This window comes from Ascaphus truei, chromosome 12 (assembly GCF_040206685.1).
Source record: "Ascaphus truei isolate aAscTru1 chromosome 12, aAscTru1.hap1, whole genome shotgun sequence".
NCBI lineage: Eukaryota > Metazoa > Chordata > Amphibia > Anura > Ascaphidae > Ascaphus > Ascaphus truei.
The window spans coordinates 40,243,517-40,263,350 of NC_134494.1; the positions used below are offsets into that span (position 1 = coordinate 40,243,517).

Genomic DNA, 19,834 nt, shown 5'->3' on the forward strand with positions numbered 1-19,834 from the left:
GCGCTATACTGTAACATTCCTATGTGCTGCGTACTGCGTGCTATACTGTAACATTCCTATGTGCTGCGTACTGCGTGCTATACTGTAACATTCCTATGTGCTGCGTACCGCGCGCTATACTGTAACATTCCTATGTGCTGCGTACTGCGCGCTATACTGTAACATTCCTATGTGCTGCGTACCGCGCGCTATACTGTATCATTCCTATGTGCTGCGTACAGCGCGCTATACTGTATCATTCCTATGTGCTGCGTCCTGCGTGCTATACTGTAACATTCCTATGTGCTGCGTACCGCGCGCTATACTGTAACATTCCTATGTGCTGCGTACTGCGCGCTATACTGTAACATTTCTATGTGCTGCGTACTGCGTGCTATACTGTATCATTCCTATGTGCTGCGTACTGCGCGCTATACTGTAACATTCCTATGTGCTGCGTACTGCGTGCTATACTGTAACATTCCTATGTGCTGCGTACTGCGTGCTATACTGTAACATTCCTATGTGCTGCGTACTGCGCGCTATACTGTAACATTCCTATGTGCTGCGTACCGCGCGCTATACTGTAACATTCCTATGTGCTGCGTACTGCGCGCTATACTGTATCATTCCTATGTGCTGCGTACCGCGCGCTATACTGTAACATTCCTATGTGTTGCGTACTGCGCGCTATACTGTAACATTCCTATGTGCTGCGTACCGCGCGCTATACTGTATCATTCCTATGTGCTGCGTACTGCGCGCTATACTGTATCATTCCTATGTGCTGCGTACCGCGTGCTATACTGTAACATTCCTATGTGCTGCGTACCGCGCGCTATACTGTATCATTCCTATGTGCTGCGTACTGCGTGCTATTCTGTAACATTCCTATGTGCTGCGTACTGTGTGCTATACTGTAACATTCCTATGTGCTGCGTACTGTGTGCTATACTGTAACATTCCTATGTGCTGCGTACTCTGTGCAATACTGTAACATTCCTATGTGCTGCGTACTGCGCGCTATACTGTAACATTCCTATGTCCTGCGTACTGCGTGCTATACTGTAACATTCCTATGTGCTGCGTACTGCGTGCTATACTGTAACATTCCTATGTGCTGCGTACTGCGTGCTATTCTGTATCATTCCTATGTGCTGCGTACCGCGCGCTATACTGTATCATTCCTATGTGCTGCTTACTGCGCGCTATACTGTAACATTCCTATGTGCTGCGTACTGCGCACTATACTGCAACATTCCTATGTGCTGCGTACTGCGCGCTATACTGTAACATTCCTATGTGCTGCGTACCGCGCGCTATACTGTATCATTCCTATGTGCTGCGTACCGCGCGCTATACTGTATCATTCCTATGTGCTGCGTACTGCGTGCTATACTGTATCATTCCTATGTGCTGCGTACTGCGCGCTATACTGCAACATTCCTATGTGCTGCGTACTGCGCGCTATACTGTAACATTCCTATGTGCTGCGTACTGCGTGCTATACTGTAACATTCCTATGTGCTGCGTACTGCGTGCTATACTGTAATATTCCTATGTGCTGCGTACTGCGCGCTATACTGTATCATTCCTATGTGCTGCGTACTGCGTGCTATACTGTATCATTCCTATGTGCTGCGTACTGTGTGCTATACTGTAACATTCCTATGTGCTGCGTACTGCGCGCTATACTGTAACATTCCTATGTGCTGCGTACTGTGTGCTATACTGTAACATTCCTATGTGCTGCGTACTGTGTGCTATACTGTAACATTCCTATGTGCTGCGTACTGCGTGCTGTACTGTATCATTCCTATGTGCTGCGTACCGCGCGCTATACTGTAACATTCCTATGTGCTGCGTACTGCGTGCTATACTGTAACATTCCTATGTGCTGCGTACCGCGCGCTATACTGTAACATTCCTATGTGCTGCGCACCGCGCGCTATACTGTAACAATCCTGTGCTGCGTACTGCGTGCTATACGGTAACATTCCTATGTGCTGCGTACTGCGCGCTATACTGTAACATTCCTATGTGCTGCGTACTGCGTGCTATACTGTAACATTCCTATGTGCTGCGTACTGCGCGCTATACTGTAACATTTCTATGTGCTGCGTACTGCGTGCTATACGGTAACATTCCTATGTGCTGCGTACTGCGCGCTATACTGTAACATTCCTATGTGCTGCGTACTGCGTGCTATACGGTAACATTCCTATGTGCTGCGTACTGCGCGCTATACTGTAACATTCCTATGTGCTGCGTACTGCGTGCTATACTGTAACATTCCTATGTGCTGCGTACTGCGTGCTGTACTGTATCATTCCTATGTGCTGCGTACTGCGCGCTATACTGTAACATTCCTATGTGCTGCGTACTGTGCGCTATACTGTATCATTCCTATGTGCTGCGTACTGCGCGCTATACTGTAACATTCCTATGTGCTGCGTACTGCGTGCTATACTGTATCATTCCTATGTGCTGCGTACTGCGTGCTATACTGTAACATTCCTATGTGCTGCGTACCGCGTGCTATACTGTAACATTCCTATGTGCTGCGTACTGCGCGCTATACTGTATCATTCCTATGTGCTGCGTACTGCGTGCTATACTGTATCATTCCTATGTGCTGCGTACTGCGCGCTATACTGCAACATTCCTATGTGCTGCGTACTGTGTGCTATACTGTAACATTCCTATGTGCTGCGTACTGCGTGCTATACTGTAACATTCCTATGTGCTGCGTACTGCGCGCTATACTGTAACATTCCTATGTGCTGCGTACTGCGCGCTATACTGTAACATTCCTATGTTCTGCGTACCGCGTGCTATACTGTAACATTCCTATGTGCTGCGTACTGCGTGCTATACTGTAACATTCCTATGTGCTGCGTACCGCGCGCTATACCGTATCATTCCTATGTGCTGCGTACCGCGCGCTATACTGTAACATTCCTATGTGCTGCGTACTGTGTGCTATACTGTAACATTCCTATGTGCTGCGTACCGCGCGCTATACTGTATCATTCCTATGTGCTGCGTACCGCGCGCTATACTGTAACATTCCTATGTGCTGCGTAATGCGTGCTATACTGTAACATTCCTATGTGCTGCGTACCGCGCGCTATACTGTATCATTCCTATGTGCTGCGTACTGCGTGCTATACTGTAACAATCCTGTGCTGCGTACTGCGTGCTATACTGTATCATTCCTATGTGCTGCGTACTGCGTGCTATACTGTATCATTCCTATGTGCTGCGTACTGCGCGCTATACTGCAACATTCCTATGTGCTGCGTACTGCGCGCTATACTGTAACATTCCTATGTGCTGCGTACTGCGTGCTATACTGTAACATTCCTATGTGCTGCGTACTGCGTGCTATACTGTAACATTCCTATGTGCTGCGTACTGCGCGCTATACTGTAACATTCCTATGTGCTGCGTACTGCGTGCTATACTGTAACATCCCTATGTGCTGCTTACTGCGCGCTATACTGTAACATTCCTATGTGCTGCGTACTGCGTGCTATACTGTAACATTCCTATGTGCTGCGTACTGCGTGCTATACTGTAACATTCCTATGTGCTGCGTACTGCGCGCTATACTGTAACATTCCTATGTGCTGCGTACTGCGTGCTATACTGTAACATTCCTATGTGCTGCTTACTGTGTGCTATACTGTAACATTCCTATGTGCTGCGTACTGCGTGCTATACTGTAACATTCCTATGTGCTGCGTACTGCGCGCTATACTGTAACATTCCTATGTGCTGCGTACTGTGTGCTATACTGTAACATTCCTATGTGCTGCGTACTATACTGTAACATTCCTATGTGCTGCGTACTGCGTGCTATACTGTATAATTCCTATGTGCTGAGTACTGCGCGCTATACTGTAACATTCCTATGTGCTGCGTACTGCATGCTATACTGTAACATTCCTATGTGCTGCGTACTGCGCGCTATACTGTAACATTCCTATGTGCTGCGTACTGCGCGCTATACTGTAACATTCCTATGTGCTGCGTACTGCGTGCTATACTGTAACATTCCTATGTGCTGCGTACTGCGTGCTATACTGTATCATTCCTATGTGCTGTTTACTGCGCGCTATACTGTAACATTCCTATGTGCTGCGTACTGCGCGCTATACTGTAACATTCCTATGTGCTGCGTACTGCGTGCTATACTGTAACATTCCTATGTTCTGCGTACTGCGTGCTATACTGTATCATTCCTATGTGCTGCGTACTTTGTGCTATACTGTATCATTCCTATGTGCTGCGTACTGCGTGCTATACTGTAACATTCCTATGTGCTGCGTACTGCGCGCTATACTGTAACATTCCTATGTGCTGCGTACTGCGTGCTATACTGTAACATTCCTATGTGCTGCGTACTGCGCGCTATACTGTAACATTCCTATGTGCTGCGTACTGCGTGCTATACTGTATCATTCCTATGTGCTGCGTACTGCGCGCTATACTGTAACATTCCTATGTGCTGCGTACTGCGTGCTATACTGTAACATTCCTATGTGCTGCGTACTGCGTGCTATACTGTATCATTCCTATGTGCTGCTTACTGCGCGCTATACTGTAACATTCCTATGTGCTGCGTACTGCGCGCTATACTGTAACATTCCTATGTGCTGCGTACTGCGTGCTATACTGTAACATTCCTATGTTCTGCGTACTGCGTGCTATACTGTATCATTCCTATGTGCTGCGTACTTTGTGCTATACTGTATCATTCCTATGTGCTGCGTACTGCGTGCTATACTGTAACATTCCTATGTGCTGCGTACTGCGCGCTATACTGTAACATTCCTATGTGCTGCGTACTGCGTGCTATACTGTATCATTCCTATGTGCTGCGTACTGCGCGCTATACTGTAACATTCCTATGTGCTGCGTACTGCGTGCTATACTGTAACATTCCTATGTGCTGCGTACTGCGTGCTATACTGTAACATTCCTATGTGCTGCGTACTGCGCGCTATACTGTAATTGTAATGCACTTTGCGAAAACCACTATATGAAATAAAGTTATTATTATTATCAGTAGATCTCCATATGGGTTGATGGACGTAATACCCAAATCCTGGTGTCCTTGCTTTATGCGCCCCTAAAGAAAATCAAATCCCCTTTGTGGGGGTGGGGGGAGGGGGGCGGTGTCCAGTCTAAAAACACCATTATATGGAAACGCTGTGTCCCTCCTGACCAGACCAAGAGGGCAATTATATCTTCCTGTGCGCAGCTGGGTTTCTCTGTGCCCCATTACCAGGTAATCAAGCCGCCCCTGCCCCGGGGGACACAGAGAGGGGCCAGCATTCAAACTGGAAGCTCGCCATCAGTATCCGCAGATTCCAAGGCCGTGAATCAATGCATCAGCTGAATGTGAAATGTCCCTGAGCAGCTGGGATCTGTGTAACACAGGTATTAATGTTAAGAACATAATTAGCTTGCGCTGGATGGCAAACTCCTGCACCTGGAGGTCTTCAACCGCGCCTCTCATTGAGCCACCCTTTCTGAAGCGGGGATATCCTCACTTGTTGGGAGGGTGTGGGGGGCTTGAGGACTGGAGTTAAGCCCCCCTGCCATAGGTTAACAAAATATATGTTCACCGTATGGCTATTATCAATGACACTAATAATTGGTATTTACTGGAACTAGTTTCTAAGTGAAAGCAATACACATTTCTGTTTCACTTTAAACTGGATCCAATCGGTTACTCATTCTGACGCAATGTACCACGTCATTTACAAAAACACAAATGTGTGCGTAATATGTACGAAGCCCTGACGCGCAGGCCGCAAATATCATCAAGGATAATACTACTTTTTAGCATTAAAATTGCTGCACCAAAAAAAAAATGATGTTTTGTGCGCAGGCCGCCGCAGTGTCTGTGATAAAACCGCAGCCCGACCATTTTGTGTACTACTATGGGATATGTTTAACCTCTGCAGTGCCAGGCGGCCGTCAAACACAGCAGGAGCGTCTGGTGCTGAAGGTTAATATGCCGTTCCCAAATCTCCGCTCCAGACGACACACAACGCAGCCCAAGTACTAAAGTCTTCCAGCGCTAAAACTCCCATTGGCTTTCACGTCACCTCCCCCCCCCACCCCCCCATCTCAAGAAATCCCGTGCTGCTTTTGCCTGACTTGTGATGCACGAGACGACTTTATTTAAAGGTGAACCGTGGGTTTGCACACGACCAGGACACTGCCGAGGATCCAGGGAGCACGGCTGCGGTGTAGGACATCCACGTGGTGGTTCAGCTGGTTCACCGCCTGGACATTTGGCCACCGCTGGTAATGTGTCCTAAATCCCCTTACTCTAAGATTAACCCCATACCTTAACCCCTTACACTAATAACCTGAACCCCTTACACTAATAACCTGAACCCCTTACACTAATAACCTGAACCCCTTACACTAATAACCTGAACCCCTTACACTAATAACCTGAACCCCTTACCCGAACAACCCTAATTACCTACCTCGGGGCCGAAACCGCCAGCGGCTAAAACAGCAATGGCCAACTGTCCCGTGGTGGTGAAACAGCCGCGTCTAAAAGTCCCATTCCGAAGGGATTCTGAAATACATGCCCCTTTGTAATGTAACTCCTAGCCACTAATGGCAACAAAAGGGTTAATTCCAATAACATTTTAATATATATTAATCTGGAACTGGAAAATCTGGTTGGATCCCAGTGTAGGCGGGTGAAGGAAAGGTACAGATAGCGTGTCATTTTGGGGTCAGCCTAGGTTGGGTGCCATCTTTAACCCTTGTGGAGCTGGAGGGGACAATGACAACGCCATGCATTATAGCCCTAAAGCTAAAGCTGGCGTTCTCAACTCCAGTCCTCAAGGGCCATCAACAGGTCAGGTTTTCAGGATAACCCTGCTTCAGCACAGGTGGCTCAATCAGTGGCTTAGTCTTTGACGGAGCCACCTGTGCTGAAGCAGAGATCCTCAAAACCAGACCTGTTGGGGGGGTCTTGAGGAGATGAGAACTCCAACCCTACAGAATTTAACAAGTCCCACAAGAGGACCCCATAGCACATACATTTCCCTCTGTGTAATAAGACGAGGCGAGTCCTTGTGTATCTGGAATAAATAGAAACATTTCTTTATTCATAGACTTCATGCAAAAGTGGAAGAATATAATAAAACTCTCAATATAGTGTTCATAAAAAGGAGGTATGCAAAATAAGATCTATGCTGACCCATGTAAAAACCGCATCTCTATAACTATCCCGTGTAACGAGTCACGCGGACCCTCACATCAGCGTGTAGGGGGCTTCCTCGCTCAATGGCCTCCATTTCTTTCCGAGCTGTAGATCGATCTGACAGACAATAGAAGTAACCCACAAATGGCAAGTCACGGTGTGTGTTAGGCAGAGCCATGTGCTGTATCCGGATACAGTCACGGTGTGTGTTAGGCAGAGCCATGTGCTGTATCCGGATACAGTCGCTGTGTGTGTGTGTGTGTGTTAGGCAGAGCCATGTGCTGTATCTGGATACAGTCACGGTGTGTGTTAGGCAGAGCCATGTGCTGTATCCGGATACAGTCACGGTGTGTGTTAGGCAGAGCCATGTGCTGTATCCGGATACAGTCGCTGTGTGTGTGTGTTAGGCAGAGCCATGTGCAGTATCCGGATACAGTCACGGTGTGTGTTAGGCAGAGCCATGTGCTGTATCCGGATACAGTCACGGTGTGTGTTAGGCAGAGCCATGTGCTGTATCCGGATACAGTCACGGTGTGCGTGTGTTAGGCAGAGCCATGTGCTGTATCCGGATACAGTCGGTGTGTGTGTGTTAGGCAGAGCCATGTGCAGTATCCGGATACAGTCGCTGTGTGTGTGTGTGTGTTAGGCAGAGCCATGTGCTGTATCTGGATACAGTCACGGTGTGTGTTAGGCAGAGCCATGTGCTGTATCCGGATACAGTCGCTGTGTGTGTGTGTTAGGCAGAGCCATGTGCTGTATCCGGATACAGTCACGGTGTGTGTTAGGCAGAGCCATGTGCTGTATCCGGATACAGTCACGGTGTGCGTGTGTTAGGCAGAGCCATGTGCTGTATCCGGATACAGTCGGTGTGTGTGTGTGTTAGGCAGAGCCATGTGCAGTATCCGGATACAGTCGCTGTGTGCGTGTTAGGCAGAGCCATGTGCTGTATCCGGATACAGTCGCTGTGTGCGTGTTAGGCAGAGCCATGTGCTGTATCCGGATACAGTTACTGTGTGCGTGTGTTAGGCAGAGCCCTGTGCTGTATCCGGTTACAGTCGCTGTGTGCGTGTGTTAGGCAGAGCCATGTGCAGTATCCGGATACAGTCGCTGTGTGTGTGCGTGTGTTAGGCAGAGCCATGTGCTGTATCCGGATACAGTTACTGTGTGCGTGTGTTAGGCAGAGCCATGTGCTGTATCCGGTTACAGTCGCTGTGTGCGTGTGTTAGGCAGAGCCATGTGCTGTATCCGGATACAGTCGCTGTGTGCGTGTGTTAGGCAGAGCCATGTGCTGTATCCGGATACAGTCACGGTGTGCGTGTGTTAGGCAGAGCCATGTGCTGTATCCGGATACAGTCAGTGTGTGTGTTAGGCAGAGCCATGTGCTGTATCCGGATACAGTCAGTGTGTGTGTTAGGCAGAGCCCTGTGCTGTATCCGGATACAGTCGCTGTGTGTGTTAGACAGAGCCATGTGCTGTATCCGGTTACAGTCGCTGTGTGCGTGTGTTAGGCAGAGCCATGTGCTGTATCCGGATACAGTCACGGTGTGTGTTAGGCAGAGCCATGTGCTGTATCCGGATACAGTCGCTGTGTGTGTTAGGCAGAGCCATGTGCTGTATCCAGATACAGTCGCTGTGTGCGTGTGTTAGGCAGAGCCATGTGCTGTATCCGGATACAGTCACGGTGTGTGTTAGGCAGAGCCATGTGCTGTATCCGGATACAGTCACGGTGTGTGTTAGGCAGAGCCATGTGCTGTATCCGGATACAGTCAGTGTGTGTGTTAGGCAGAGCCATGTGCTGTATCCGAATACAGTCACGGTGTGTGTTAGGCAGAGCCATGTGCAGTATCCGGATACAGTCGCTGTGTGTGTGTGTTAGGCAGAGCCATGTGCTGTATCCGGATACAGTCGCTGTGTGTGTGTGTGTGTGTGTGTTAGGCAGAGCCATGTGCAGTATCCGGATACAGCCGGTGTGTGTGTGTTAGGCAGAGCCATGTGCTGTATCCGGATACAGTCGGTGTGTGTGTTAGGCAGAGCCATGTGCTGTATCCGGATACAGTCGCTGTGTGTGTGTGTGTGTTAGGCAGAGCCATGTGCAGTATCCGGATACAGTCGGTGTGTGTGTGTTAGGCAGAGCCATGTGCTGTATCCGGTTACAGTCGCTGTGTGCGTGTGTTAGGCAGAGCCATGTGCTGTATCCGGATACAGTCGCTGTGTGTGTGTGTGTGTTAGGCAGAGCCATGTGCAGTATCCGGATACAGTCGGTGTGTGTGTGTTAGGCAGAGCCATGTGCTGTATCCGGTTACAGTCGCTGTGTGCGTGTGTTAGGCAGAGCCATGTGCTGTATCCAGATACAGTCGCTGTGTGTGTGTGTTAGGCAGAGCCATGTGCAGTATCCGGATACAGTCACGGTGTGTGTTAGGCAGAGCCATGTGCTGTATCCGGATACAGTCAGTGTGTGTGTTAGGCAGAGCCATGTGCTGTATCCGGATACAGTCGCTGTGTGCGTGTTAGGCAGAGCCATGTGCTGTATCCGGATACAGTCAGTGTGTGTGTTAGGCAGAGCCATGTGCTGTATCCGGATACAGTCGCTGTGTGCGTGTTAGGCAGAGCCATGTGCTGTATCCGAATACAGTCACGGTGTGTGTTAGGCAGAGCCATGTGCTGTATCCGGATACAGTCGCTGTGTGTGTGTGTTAGGCAGAGCCATGTGCTGTATCCGGATACAGTCGCTGTGTGTGTGTGTGTGTTAGGCAGAGCCATGTGCAGTATCCGGATACAGTCGGTGTGTGTGTTAGGCAGAGCCATGTGCTGTATCCGGATACAGTCGGTGTGTGTGTTAGGCAGAGCCATGTGCTGTATCCGGATACAGTCGCTGTGTGTGTGTGTTAGGCAGAGCCATGTGCAGTATCCGGATACAGTCGGTGTGTGTGTTAGGCAGAGCCATGTGCAGTATCCGGATACAGTCAGTGTGTGTGTGTGTGTGTGTGTGTGTGTGTTAGGCAGAGCCATGTGCTGTATCCGGATACAGTCGGTTTGCGCGCGTGTGTGTGTGTTTAAAGCCTTCTTCTGTATACATTCAGACCCTCTGCCCTGTAACTTCTGTTGAAAAGACCTAGTGAGCTCATTTAAAGAAGAACCCCCAACTTATGTGCAAAGTTATTGTTCTCAAGAAATAAACTTTGTTATATAAACTACTTGCTTTAAAACCAGTAATGCTTCTGAAATGTCTAGGTATAAAATCTGTAACAGTAACCACCATTGTTATCTTTAGGCATGTGCAATCAGACAGGGACCTGGAAGTTTACGTTTTGTTTTTAAAAAAAAATTCAGCTAATAAAAGCAACGTGTTTTTCCCTCTCTGCGGGTTTACAAAGAACCTGGTCTCCGTGGCGAAGTAACTAATATTGTGTGCATCTTACCATTCACGTGTTCCATGAATAAGTCTCGGACACACACCGTGATTCACAGATATAAACACAGGAGAGAGGCACAGAAGAAAAATACACACAGCGGAGAAGCAGAAACACACAGAAAAGTGAGGAACACAGCCAGATAAACGGCACATTTTGAAAGGAGAGAGGAAAAACAAAGAGAAGAGACGGGTAAGAGATAGACGCAAACATACATACAGGAGAAGAGAGACGCACACATACAGGAGAGAGAAGAGAGACGCACACATACAGGAGAGAGAAGAGAGACGCACACATACATACAGGAGAAGAGAGACGCACACATACATACAGGAGAGAGAAGAGAGACGCACACATACATACAGGAGAAGAGAGACGCACACATACATACAGGAGAGAGAAGAGAGACGCACACATAGAGGAGAGAGAAGAGAGACGCACAGATACAGGAGAGAAGAGATAGACGCACATAGATACAGGAGAGAAATGCACATGCCCGAGAAGAAATGCGTACGTTCTCTTAGGAGGGTGAACCCCATGTAGAGGAGGAGTGTCAGTAAGCTGTGCTCCCTCGCTCAGTGCTGTGCTTGTTGTTCAGTCCTGGTTCCCGTGACCACACCTGTAGAGTGGAACTTGGAGATGACAGTCTGGTGAGCGCCAGCTTGTTGTAACCGTACCATGAGTGGGCCCTCCATGAGGACTGTCCTGTGAGTGAGCTCGGCTGTGCACCGCACCACATACTTTATTGAACTCCGGCTAGGTATTGCTGGGTGATCTCGTCCGTGGGTGGTGAAGCACTCCTGTCATTCCACCGTCAATGACAAGATGGTCATCACAGCGATCCCACAGGCTATCAGGCACACCTGGATCAGCGAGCTCCTGGCACAAAGGAATCATATTGTACACAGGTAATCACAACCGAGGCACAGCTCCCTTTACACACAGAAAAAAGGGGGGTGGGGGGTGTAACCGGGTGCTCCTAGATCTGATTGTTTCACATTGCAAATTAAACCTAATACAAAGCAAGTGCTAATACCCAAAAATTAAATAGTGTATACAACCTTGACCAAAAACTAGTGAAAAAAGGAAAATGTGAATACGGTAATGATACAGCAGCTCTGAACACTTTAGATGGACCGTCCACCGGTCCCAAACTAGTGCGTCGTCTTCCAGGTAAGGGGAGCGCTCGTGGACCACGTTGTGGATAGGAGAAATAGAAAATACAAATAATGGTGTAGCCAGTCGTGAAAGTGAACTTCTATCTAAAAATAGGAGTTTGTCCCACTCACAGATTTCTTGTGGTTGCACCAATGTCTATATCCACATTTAAACCTTTTGGCACCAGATTCTGCATCTTGTGAAACCAAAAGGTCTCCCTTTTGGCTAGACCATTTTAACCTATCAGCACCCCTCCCATTCCTAAGTACATGCTCAATGCCTTTAAAAGTGAGACATTTGGGGTCAGACTTATGATGAATTTGGAGACGTGTGTTAAAAAAAACCTTTTCTGATGTTCCCCAAATGTTCTAAAATGGGCCCACTTAAAGGTCTTGAGGCACAGCCTATATATTGGAGGCCACAAGGGCACTCCAACATATAGATAACAAATTCTGCTTTACAATGAATATATCCCTCAAAAGTAACTGATAAATAGAGCTGCGACAAGCCATTTTATTTTATATATATCAAGCGTCGTTATTTTTAGATTATTCTGAATACATTATATATTGTGAATTGTTAGTGATTTTATAAAATGATGTACAGATTAATTATTTGCGTATTAATATACGTATATAATCATAGAATAATGAGTTACTCTTATAGTTTTATTATGTATTCATTATATTCATTCACTGCTGCTTCCCCATTCTGCTTCTTTGATCTTTTGTTGTGTGTTGAACGGCAGAATATAAAATATGCATTAGTCACTATGAACACTTTTTTCAGTAATTAATTAAGAACTGATTAATGAATTAAAGTAAGGCATTTACTATAAATAGTAAGAGATGGTGATAGGAGACATGGTTCCTGACGAAGCCCAGGCGAAACGCGTTGAATCTGTGCCTGTGAGGACCGGAGATCAGACTTCTGGTAGCCGAGTGACCAGAGAAGCTACATCCGCCCTGACTATAGTCGTCACAGGAAGTGACGTATGCGGAAGCGAAGGTGTTAGCAGCTAGAGACCGGCAGAGCACCAGCGATCTTCAACCAGTCCTCTCCAATGCACTATATGTTTAAATGCGAGTGAAAACGTTGAAATCTGTTTGCGTGCAATATATTTTTATAGACATACAGTACTACACCATTGTGAGTTCTCTTTGCTTTTCGAGAAACACTGGATCTGAACACACATTTCCCAGGGGAGGATCCACTGCCGTGCTCCCATCAGAGAGAGGTGCAGCTCTAACATGCCATTTTAAACCCCAAGAAATCTGTGAGTGGGACAGACATTTTTTAGATAGAAGTTCGCGACTGGCTACACCATTATTTGTATTTTCTATTTGTCCTATCCGCAACGTGGTCCACAAGCGCTCCCCTTACCGGGAAGACGACCCTTTACACACAGTCCGACACTTCCCTGTCCTTCTCTCCCAATGACATAGCTGTGCACCCCTGTGCCAGAGAACGTGGACCCTCTTATTAAGATAATTTACATGGCGTCAGCATGGTGCGCACTGCACGGCGAAAGATCCCACGAATAATACTTAGTCTAATTCTAATGTTTGAGGTACGTTAAGATAATGAGACTGACCCAAAGTCACAAGAAGAGCTTCATGGGGCAGTGATATTAACACCAAGCTACCGTCCTTCAGCCCTCCGAAACGTTACCACGCTAACCTTACTGATACCGCAGCCAACAAGGAGGTCCCTGCACCAACACACTCACCAGGCATCTTTCTCCTCTAGGAGGTCCGGCAGCACGTTGACCAATGCGATGTACAGGAACCCCCCAGATGTAAATGGTAGAATCCAAGCCACTGTTTCTTCTGTGGGGACAAGCGGAGCAAGCCATCACTACAACGGGGGAGGACAGCAATGCGGAGGATGTTCGGTTACTGTTCTGGGTATGAAGCCCGTTCATCCGATGGAAATGTCCTCTGAGGATCCCAAAGTTACCGCCCACCCCCCACCCCCCACCCAAGCCTTTACCTGCTCCCTTAGGTGACTGAGCGCAGATTGCAAAGCCGGCTCCAAAGATCCCGCCGAGTGCCGTCGTCAGCTGCATCTTGGCTGCACTCCAGCGATCGAACCCGGCGCGGAGCAGGATGGCGAAATCTCCAACCTGCGCAGGAGAGCGGCAGCCGGTGAGGGGCTGGGAGAGGAGGTGGGAGGACGCGCGGGGACTAGGGGAAAAAGATGCACGCGGAGCTGGAGGAAGGCGGCACAAGAACTGTGCGCGGGGCAAAGGGGAGCAAAAAAAAAACTCCCAACGCTTAGAGAAGACACTCTCACCTCGTGGGGGATCTCGTGTAACAGGATTGCCAGAGTCGTGAGGATCCCCACCTGGAAAGGGGAATATCGCGTGTGATTAGCTGAGAAATACACACAGCAGTTCTGGGCCTCAGAAAGTGGCAAGTCCCAGCACCTACCTTCTTACTGACCAGGAAGCTGCCAGCCACAGCCATCCCATGTGTGAAGTTATCGATGGTGTTGGCCAACAGATTGAGGTACCCGCTGGCCTATAAGAAGGGATTGGACAGATCACCCGAATGACCAGACTGGAGCTTTGCTGGTACAAGTTAAGTTGGCACGTGTATGACCGGAAAACTTGCCTTGATGCTGCTGCCTGCGGGTTTCTGCCCCAGAGCCCCCTGCTTCGTGCTTGGGTCATGTTTTCCATTCAACAGACTCGCATTCTGAAACCGGACCAGAGAGAGCTAGTCAGTCACTTTTTATGCCTGAAAAAATTGGTAACCAGTGCCTTTAAATGGGCAAATATTCGGCTCGGGGGTTCACTAAATGGCGGTCAGTGCTGCAGAAGAGGAACAAAGATGCAAAGTTCTGTGGGGAAGATCATGTGACCAGGCAGTCACTAGATACAATTGGTGCACTGCTAGAAAGAGGGCAGGGTTCAAAAAGGGGTGTGCCAGAGCCTGTTTCAGAAGAGGAAGGGGATGTGACTTTGTAAATGGTTGCTATAGAAACAAAAAATTCACGTTACACAAAAAATGCTAAAAGTATTTTCTCATTGTACAGAACTGATTTACTAAAAACACACACGTAGGATATTGCTTGGTCTGCAGCATTAACTTATGTTTCTGTGATTCTGTCTTGTTTTGATTCACAATGACGGGGTGGGGGGGGGGACTCTACCTCAGTTATAAGGCTCTCTGCTTTATAAATGCTCCCTTCTTGTAATATGGAGGGGCCATGCAAGGAAAGAGGACAGAATATGGGAGAGATAGGAACAGTTAAACTCCTTTCTGCACTGAAGAGTTTAATGGGACTTGATGTGAACTCTCATTGTCTCCTAGTTACTCGTGCATTGCGGCAAACACAGAATCCGGACTTTATTCCATATATCTGGCAGCCAGGCACATTGCCCCCCCTCCTGCACACACGCACTTCCCATGAGCGCCTTCTAGTTGCCCTTGTTGCTATGTAAGAATTCATTGCTCTGCACTTATTAACCCTTCCTCAGCCAATCACACGACCACTCTCCGTATCTGCCCATGCGACTTCCTCACCGGCGTGGAGTCGGTGTCCGGCTGCTGATCGCACAGAAAGGCTTTCTCAAGCATCAGGAAGGCGAGGAATCCAATGATAACCCACAGCCCGAGGAGCCTCTGCTGCTGCAGAGACTGCGCACTCCCTGCAGGAACAGACACGTGTAATTACTGCACACTCCCTGCAGGAACAGACACGTGTAATTACTGCACACTCCCTGCAGGAACAATCATACACCTTTCCGATACCTGCAGGCACTGCACACATCCGGCACGTGTGTACACGCCGGCACGCGTGTGCACATCCTGATTTGCCACACACAGACATGGGTTCCTGTTTGGACTTGTTACACACCGGCATGTGTGTGCAGGTCTAGACTTAGGTGCTCAGTGAAACAGACATGTGCTAAACATATTTAAAGGGGCACAATAATGGCTGCTCTGCAAGGAGTGACCGGCACCTTCGGTATTTGCTCACTACCTTTACTGGCCGGACAGAATATTGGGTAATGATACTTCTATACTCAGCTCCTGTGGTCGGACAGTTGATGGAGTATGGACACTTGTAGGGTATGTATATAGGTATATACGTATGAGAAGAAAGACACACAGCGCGCCAGAGGTGAGTATTGAAATAGGTATATTAAACACACACACAAACGTATAGCAGAAACTTACATTTAAAATAATAAAAATGCGCTCAGCGGAAGATCCAGAAAGGAATGAGCGCATCTTCAGCTGGGGGGAACACGGAGTATGTGCAAAACTGGTTGAGGTATTGTTACCAGCCTTCGCATATCCAACGTCGTACGTTGTCCCGTTGGTGTGTTACACGCTGTGACGCGGCTTGTGCCCTCGCCGCTGTCCGCTTGGCGTTGTGGTCGGGGCATCCGGCGCTCCAGGTCCTGCCTGAATTCCATCTCCGCACTCACTCCTTTCTGGATCTTCAGCTGAGCGCATTTTTATTATTTTAAATGTACGTTTCTGCGTCACGTTGGGTGCGGCGTTTTAATATACAGTACCTATTTGGATACTCACCTCTGGTGCGCTGTGTGTCTTTCTTGACAGGGAGAGGGAGAGGGAGAGAGATACATACCTACATACGTGTGTGTGTTTGGGATATCTTGATTACCTGTGTTGGTACATCACCATGACAGAGAGACACAGAGAGACGTATGTGTGTTATTTTGGCACTGTATGGCTGTATATGATGTACCTGTGTTGGCACTGCAGGTATAAGCCCAGGCCTCGGGTAGAAGGTGCACGAACACATCACCCAGTAACCCACCAATGGCAAAGCTCAGGAGCTGTTTAAGCCTTTGGGAGCCCTCTGCAAGAAAAGAAAAAGGGTGTGTTTCACTACACAGTGCTGTGCAGACGGGGAAACATTTTTGGGGTTATGCATTTAAACTCTGACAAACTCGGGGGGGCGGCCAAGAGAACGTTTGAGTGAATGTAGGGGGGGGTTGAGGGGAGGGTTTTGGCGTTGCACTTACCTTTAGACCTGAGCACCGCACCAGCCTCGACTGGAATCACCAGCAGGGGCAACACCCCGCTGAGCCCCACAAGCAGGGAGCCAATCAGAGAGCAGAGCCAGGCGTCTCCGGAAGAGAAGGCGGGATTCTCACATGCACGGCTGCCCGGGGTGCACGCGTCGCTGAGCTGAGGCCCCAGGCACGCAAGGCACAGCAACGGCACAATTCTCCCCCACATCGTCCTGCACGGAGACAGCATGGGGTCATTTTTATTAGCATGGTTGACCCCTCCCCCCAAAAAAATGATATATACACCTTGTTTTCAAGTATCAGATAAAGGGATTTGCTCAGGAGTGTACAGATGTTGTAAGTTGTGTTCCTAATAGATAAAATTATAGTGTAGAGCAGGGGCGGCCAACTCCAGTCCTCAAGGGCCACTAACAGGACAGGTTCTCAGGATGTCCCAGCTTCAGCACAGGTGGCTCAAATCAGCTGAGCCTCTGATTGAGCCACCTGAGCTGAAGCAGGGACTGATTGAGCCACCTGTGCCGACGCAGGGATATCCTTTAAACCTGACCTGTTGGTGGCCCTTGAGGACTGGAGTTGGCCACTCCTTGTGTAGAGCTTTCTAAACCCAACCTAATCCCGGCTGGAATGGGACTCACAAGCTTGTACATTTCAATGCAAACACCCCAACCACTCTGCTACAGGTCAAGCACGCCAAGGGAGTAAGTGGGAACACACAGGGGTACCATCCGGGATAAGAAAGCGAGTCCGCCATTAGCACCGCTTCAGAAGGGCTGAAATTAAGGATAGTTACAGGAGCCAAGGTGAGAAGGGTGAGGGGTCAGAAGACCACGTGGGAAGAAACAGAATAGGCCGAGCTGTCAAAGGAGATGCCCGCTGCAAGGTCTGGCTAGATACCCCGGGAGGGCAGCGGGGTCTGGCTAGATACCCCGGGAGGGGTGCAGGGTCTGGCTAGATACCCCGGGAGGGCAGCGGGGTCTGGCTAGATACCCCGGGAGGGGTGCAGGGTCTGGCTAGATACCCCGGGAGGGCAGCGGGGTCTGGCTAGATACCCCGGGAGGGCAGCGGGGTCTGGCTAGATACCCCGGGAGGGCAGCGGGGTCTGGCTAGATACCCCGGGAGGGCAGCGGGGTCTGGCTAGATACCCCGGGAGGGCAGCGGGGTCTGGCTAGATACCCCGGGAGGGCAGCGGGTCTGGCTAGATACCCCGGGAGGGCAGCGGGGTCTGGCTAGATACCCCGGGAGGGCAGCGGGTCTGGCTAGATACCCCGGGAGGGCAGCAGGGTCTGGCTAGATACCCCGGGAGGGCAGCAGGGTCTGGCTAGATACCCCGGGAGGGCAGCAGGGTCTGGCTAGATACCCCGGCAGGGCAGCAGGGTCTGGCTAGATACCCCGGGAGGGCAGCAGGGTCTGGCTAGATACCCCGGCAGGGCCTGGCTAGATACCCCGGGAGGGCAGGGGGGTCTGGCTAGATACCCCGGGAGGGCAAGGGGGTCTGGCTAGATACCCCGGGAGGGCAAGGGGGTCTGGCTAGATACCCCAGGAGGGCTGCAGGGTCTGGCTAGATACCCCGGGAGGGCTGCAGGGTCTGGCTAGATACCCCGGGAGGGCAGCGGGGTCTGGCTAGATACCCGGGGAGGGCAGCGGGGTCTGGCTAGATACCCCGGGAGGGCAGCGGGGTCTGGCTAGATACCCCGGGAGGGCAGCAGGGTCTGGCTAGATACCCCGGGAGGGCAGCGGGGTCTGGCTAGATACCCCGGGAGGGCAGCGGGGTCTGGCTAGATACCCCGGGAGGGCAGCGGGGTCTGGCTAGATACCCCGGGAGGGCAGCGGGGTCTGGCTAGATACCCCGGGAGGGCAGCGGGGTCTGGCTAGATACCCCGGGAGGGCAGCGGGGTCTGGCTAGATACCCCGGGAGGGAAGCAGGGTCTGGCTAGATACCCCGGGAGGGCTGCGGGGTCTGGCTAGATACCCCGGGAGGGCTGCGGGGTCTGGCTAGATACCCCGGGAGGGCTGCGGGGTCTGGCTAGATACCCCGGGAGGGCAGAGGGGTCTGGCTAGATACCCCGGGAGGGCTGCAGAGTCTGGCTAGATACCCCGGGAGGGCAGCAGGGTCTGGCTAGATACCCCGGGAGGGCAGCAGGGTCTGGCTAGATACCCCGGGAGGGCAGCAGGGTCTGGCTAGATACCCCGAGAGGGCTGCAGGGTGTGGCTAGATACCCCAGGAGGGCTGCAGGGTGTGGCTAGATACCACAAGAGGGGTGCAGGGTCTAACTAGATACCCCGGGAAGGCAGCAGGGTCTGGCTAGATACCCCGGGAGGGCTGCAAGGTCTGCCTAGATACCCCAGGGGGGCTGCAAGGTCTGCCTAGATACCCCAGGGGGGCTGCAAGGGTCTGCCTAGATACCCCAGGGGGGCTGCAAGGGTCTGCCTAGATACCCCAGGGGGGCTGCAAGGTCTGCCTAGATACCCCAGGAGGGCTTCAGGGTCAGGCTAGATACCCCAGGAGGGCTGCAGGGTCAGGCTAGATACCCCAGGAGGGCTGCAGGGTCAGGCTATATACCCCAGGAGGGCTGCAGCGTGTGGGAGATACTTCCTCCATCTCTCCAATCCTCTTGATCCCAATCTTGATAGTTACGCTGTGTCACTCTCAGTACCCCAGGTAGGTTGCCTTTTAATTCCGCCTGCCAATGGCACAAGCCTCTCTATAAGGCCTCAAATAATATCTGTCACATATACCCCCTCGATAACACCCTGAAAGTCACATCTACTTACCTCACTGCCTCCTATTCCCCCTACACCTGTCCCCTATACCCAATCACACCACCCCACCTACCCCCTATATACCTACCCCGTGTATACGGATACAGTCACCTCACCTGCCCCCCTATATACCCTCACCTGTCCCCTATACCCCACCTCACCTGCCCCCTTGTATCCCCTCACCTGCCCCCTTGTATCCCCTCACCTGCCCCCTGTATCCCCTCACCTGCCCCCCTGTATCCTCACCTGCCCCCCTGTATCCCACCTCAC

General features: G+C 50.2%; 1 protein-coding gene across 7 annotated transcripts in view; it reads right to left on the reverse strand.

Moving 5' to 3' along the window:
* Positions 1–7,099: 7,099 nt before the first annotated feature.
* Positions 7,100–19,834, reverse strand: part of SLC39A13 (solute carrier family 39 member 13) — a 128,817-nt gene continuing 116,082 nt past the window's right edge. For 4 of the 7 annotated variants that reach the window (XM_075567471.1, XM_075567469.1, XM_075567472.1 and 1 more), the window contains exons 2-10: positions 16,796–17,016; positions 16,516–16,629; positions 15,321–15,445; positions 14,406–14,489; positions 14,223–14,312; positions 14,086–14,136; positions 13,783–13,915; positions 13,520–13,647; positions 7,100–11,511 (exon numbers count right to left, since the gene is read on the reverse strand). In XM_075567471.1, coding sequence (XP_075423586.1) covers positions 11,389–11,511; positions 13,520–13,647; positions 13,783–13,915; positions 14,086–14,136; positions 14,223–14,312; positions 14,406–14,489; positions 15,321–15,445; positions 16,516–16,629; positions 16,796–17,012 — 1,065 coding nt within the window. In that variant the 5' untranslated portion in view covers positions 17,013–17,016 and the 3' untranslated portion in view covers positions 7,100–11,388. Of the gene's footprint in view, positions 11,512–13,519; positions 13,648–13,782; positions 13,916–14,085; positions 14,137–14,222; positions 14,313–14,405; positions 14,490–15,320; positions 15,446–16,515; positions 16,630–16,795; positions 17,017–17,439; positions 17,575–19,364; positions 19,486–19,834 lie in introns of all 7 variants that reach the window. The other 3 variants (XM_075567468.1, XM_075567467.1, XM_075567470.1) reach the window with 3 other exon arrangements.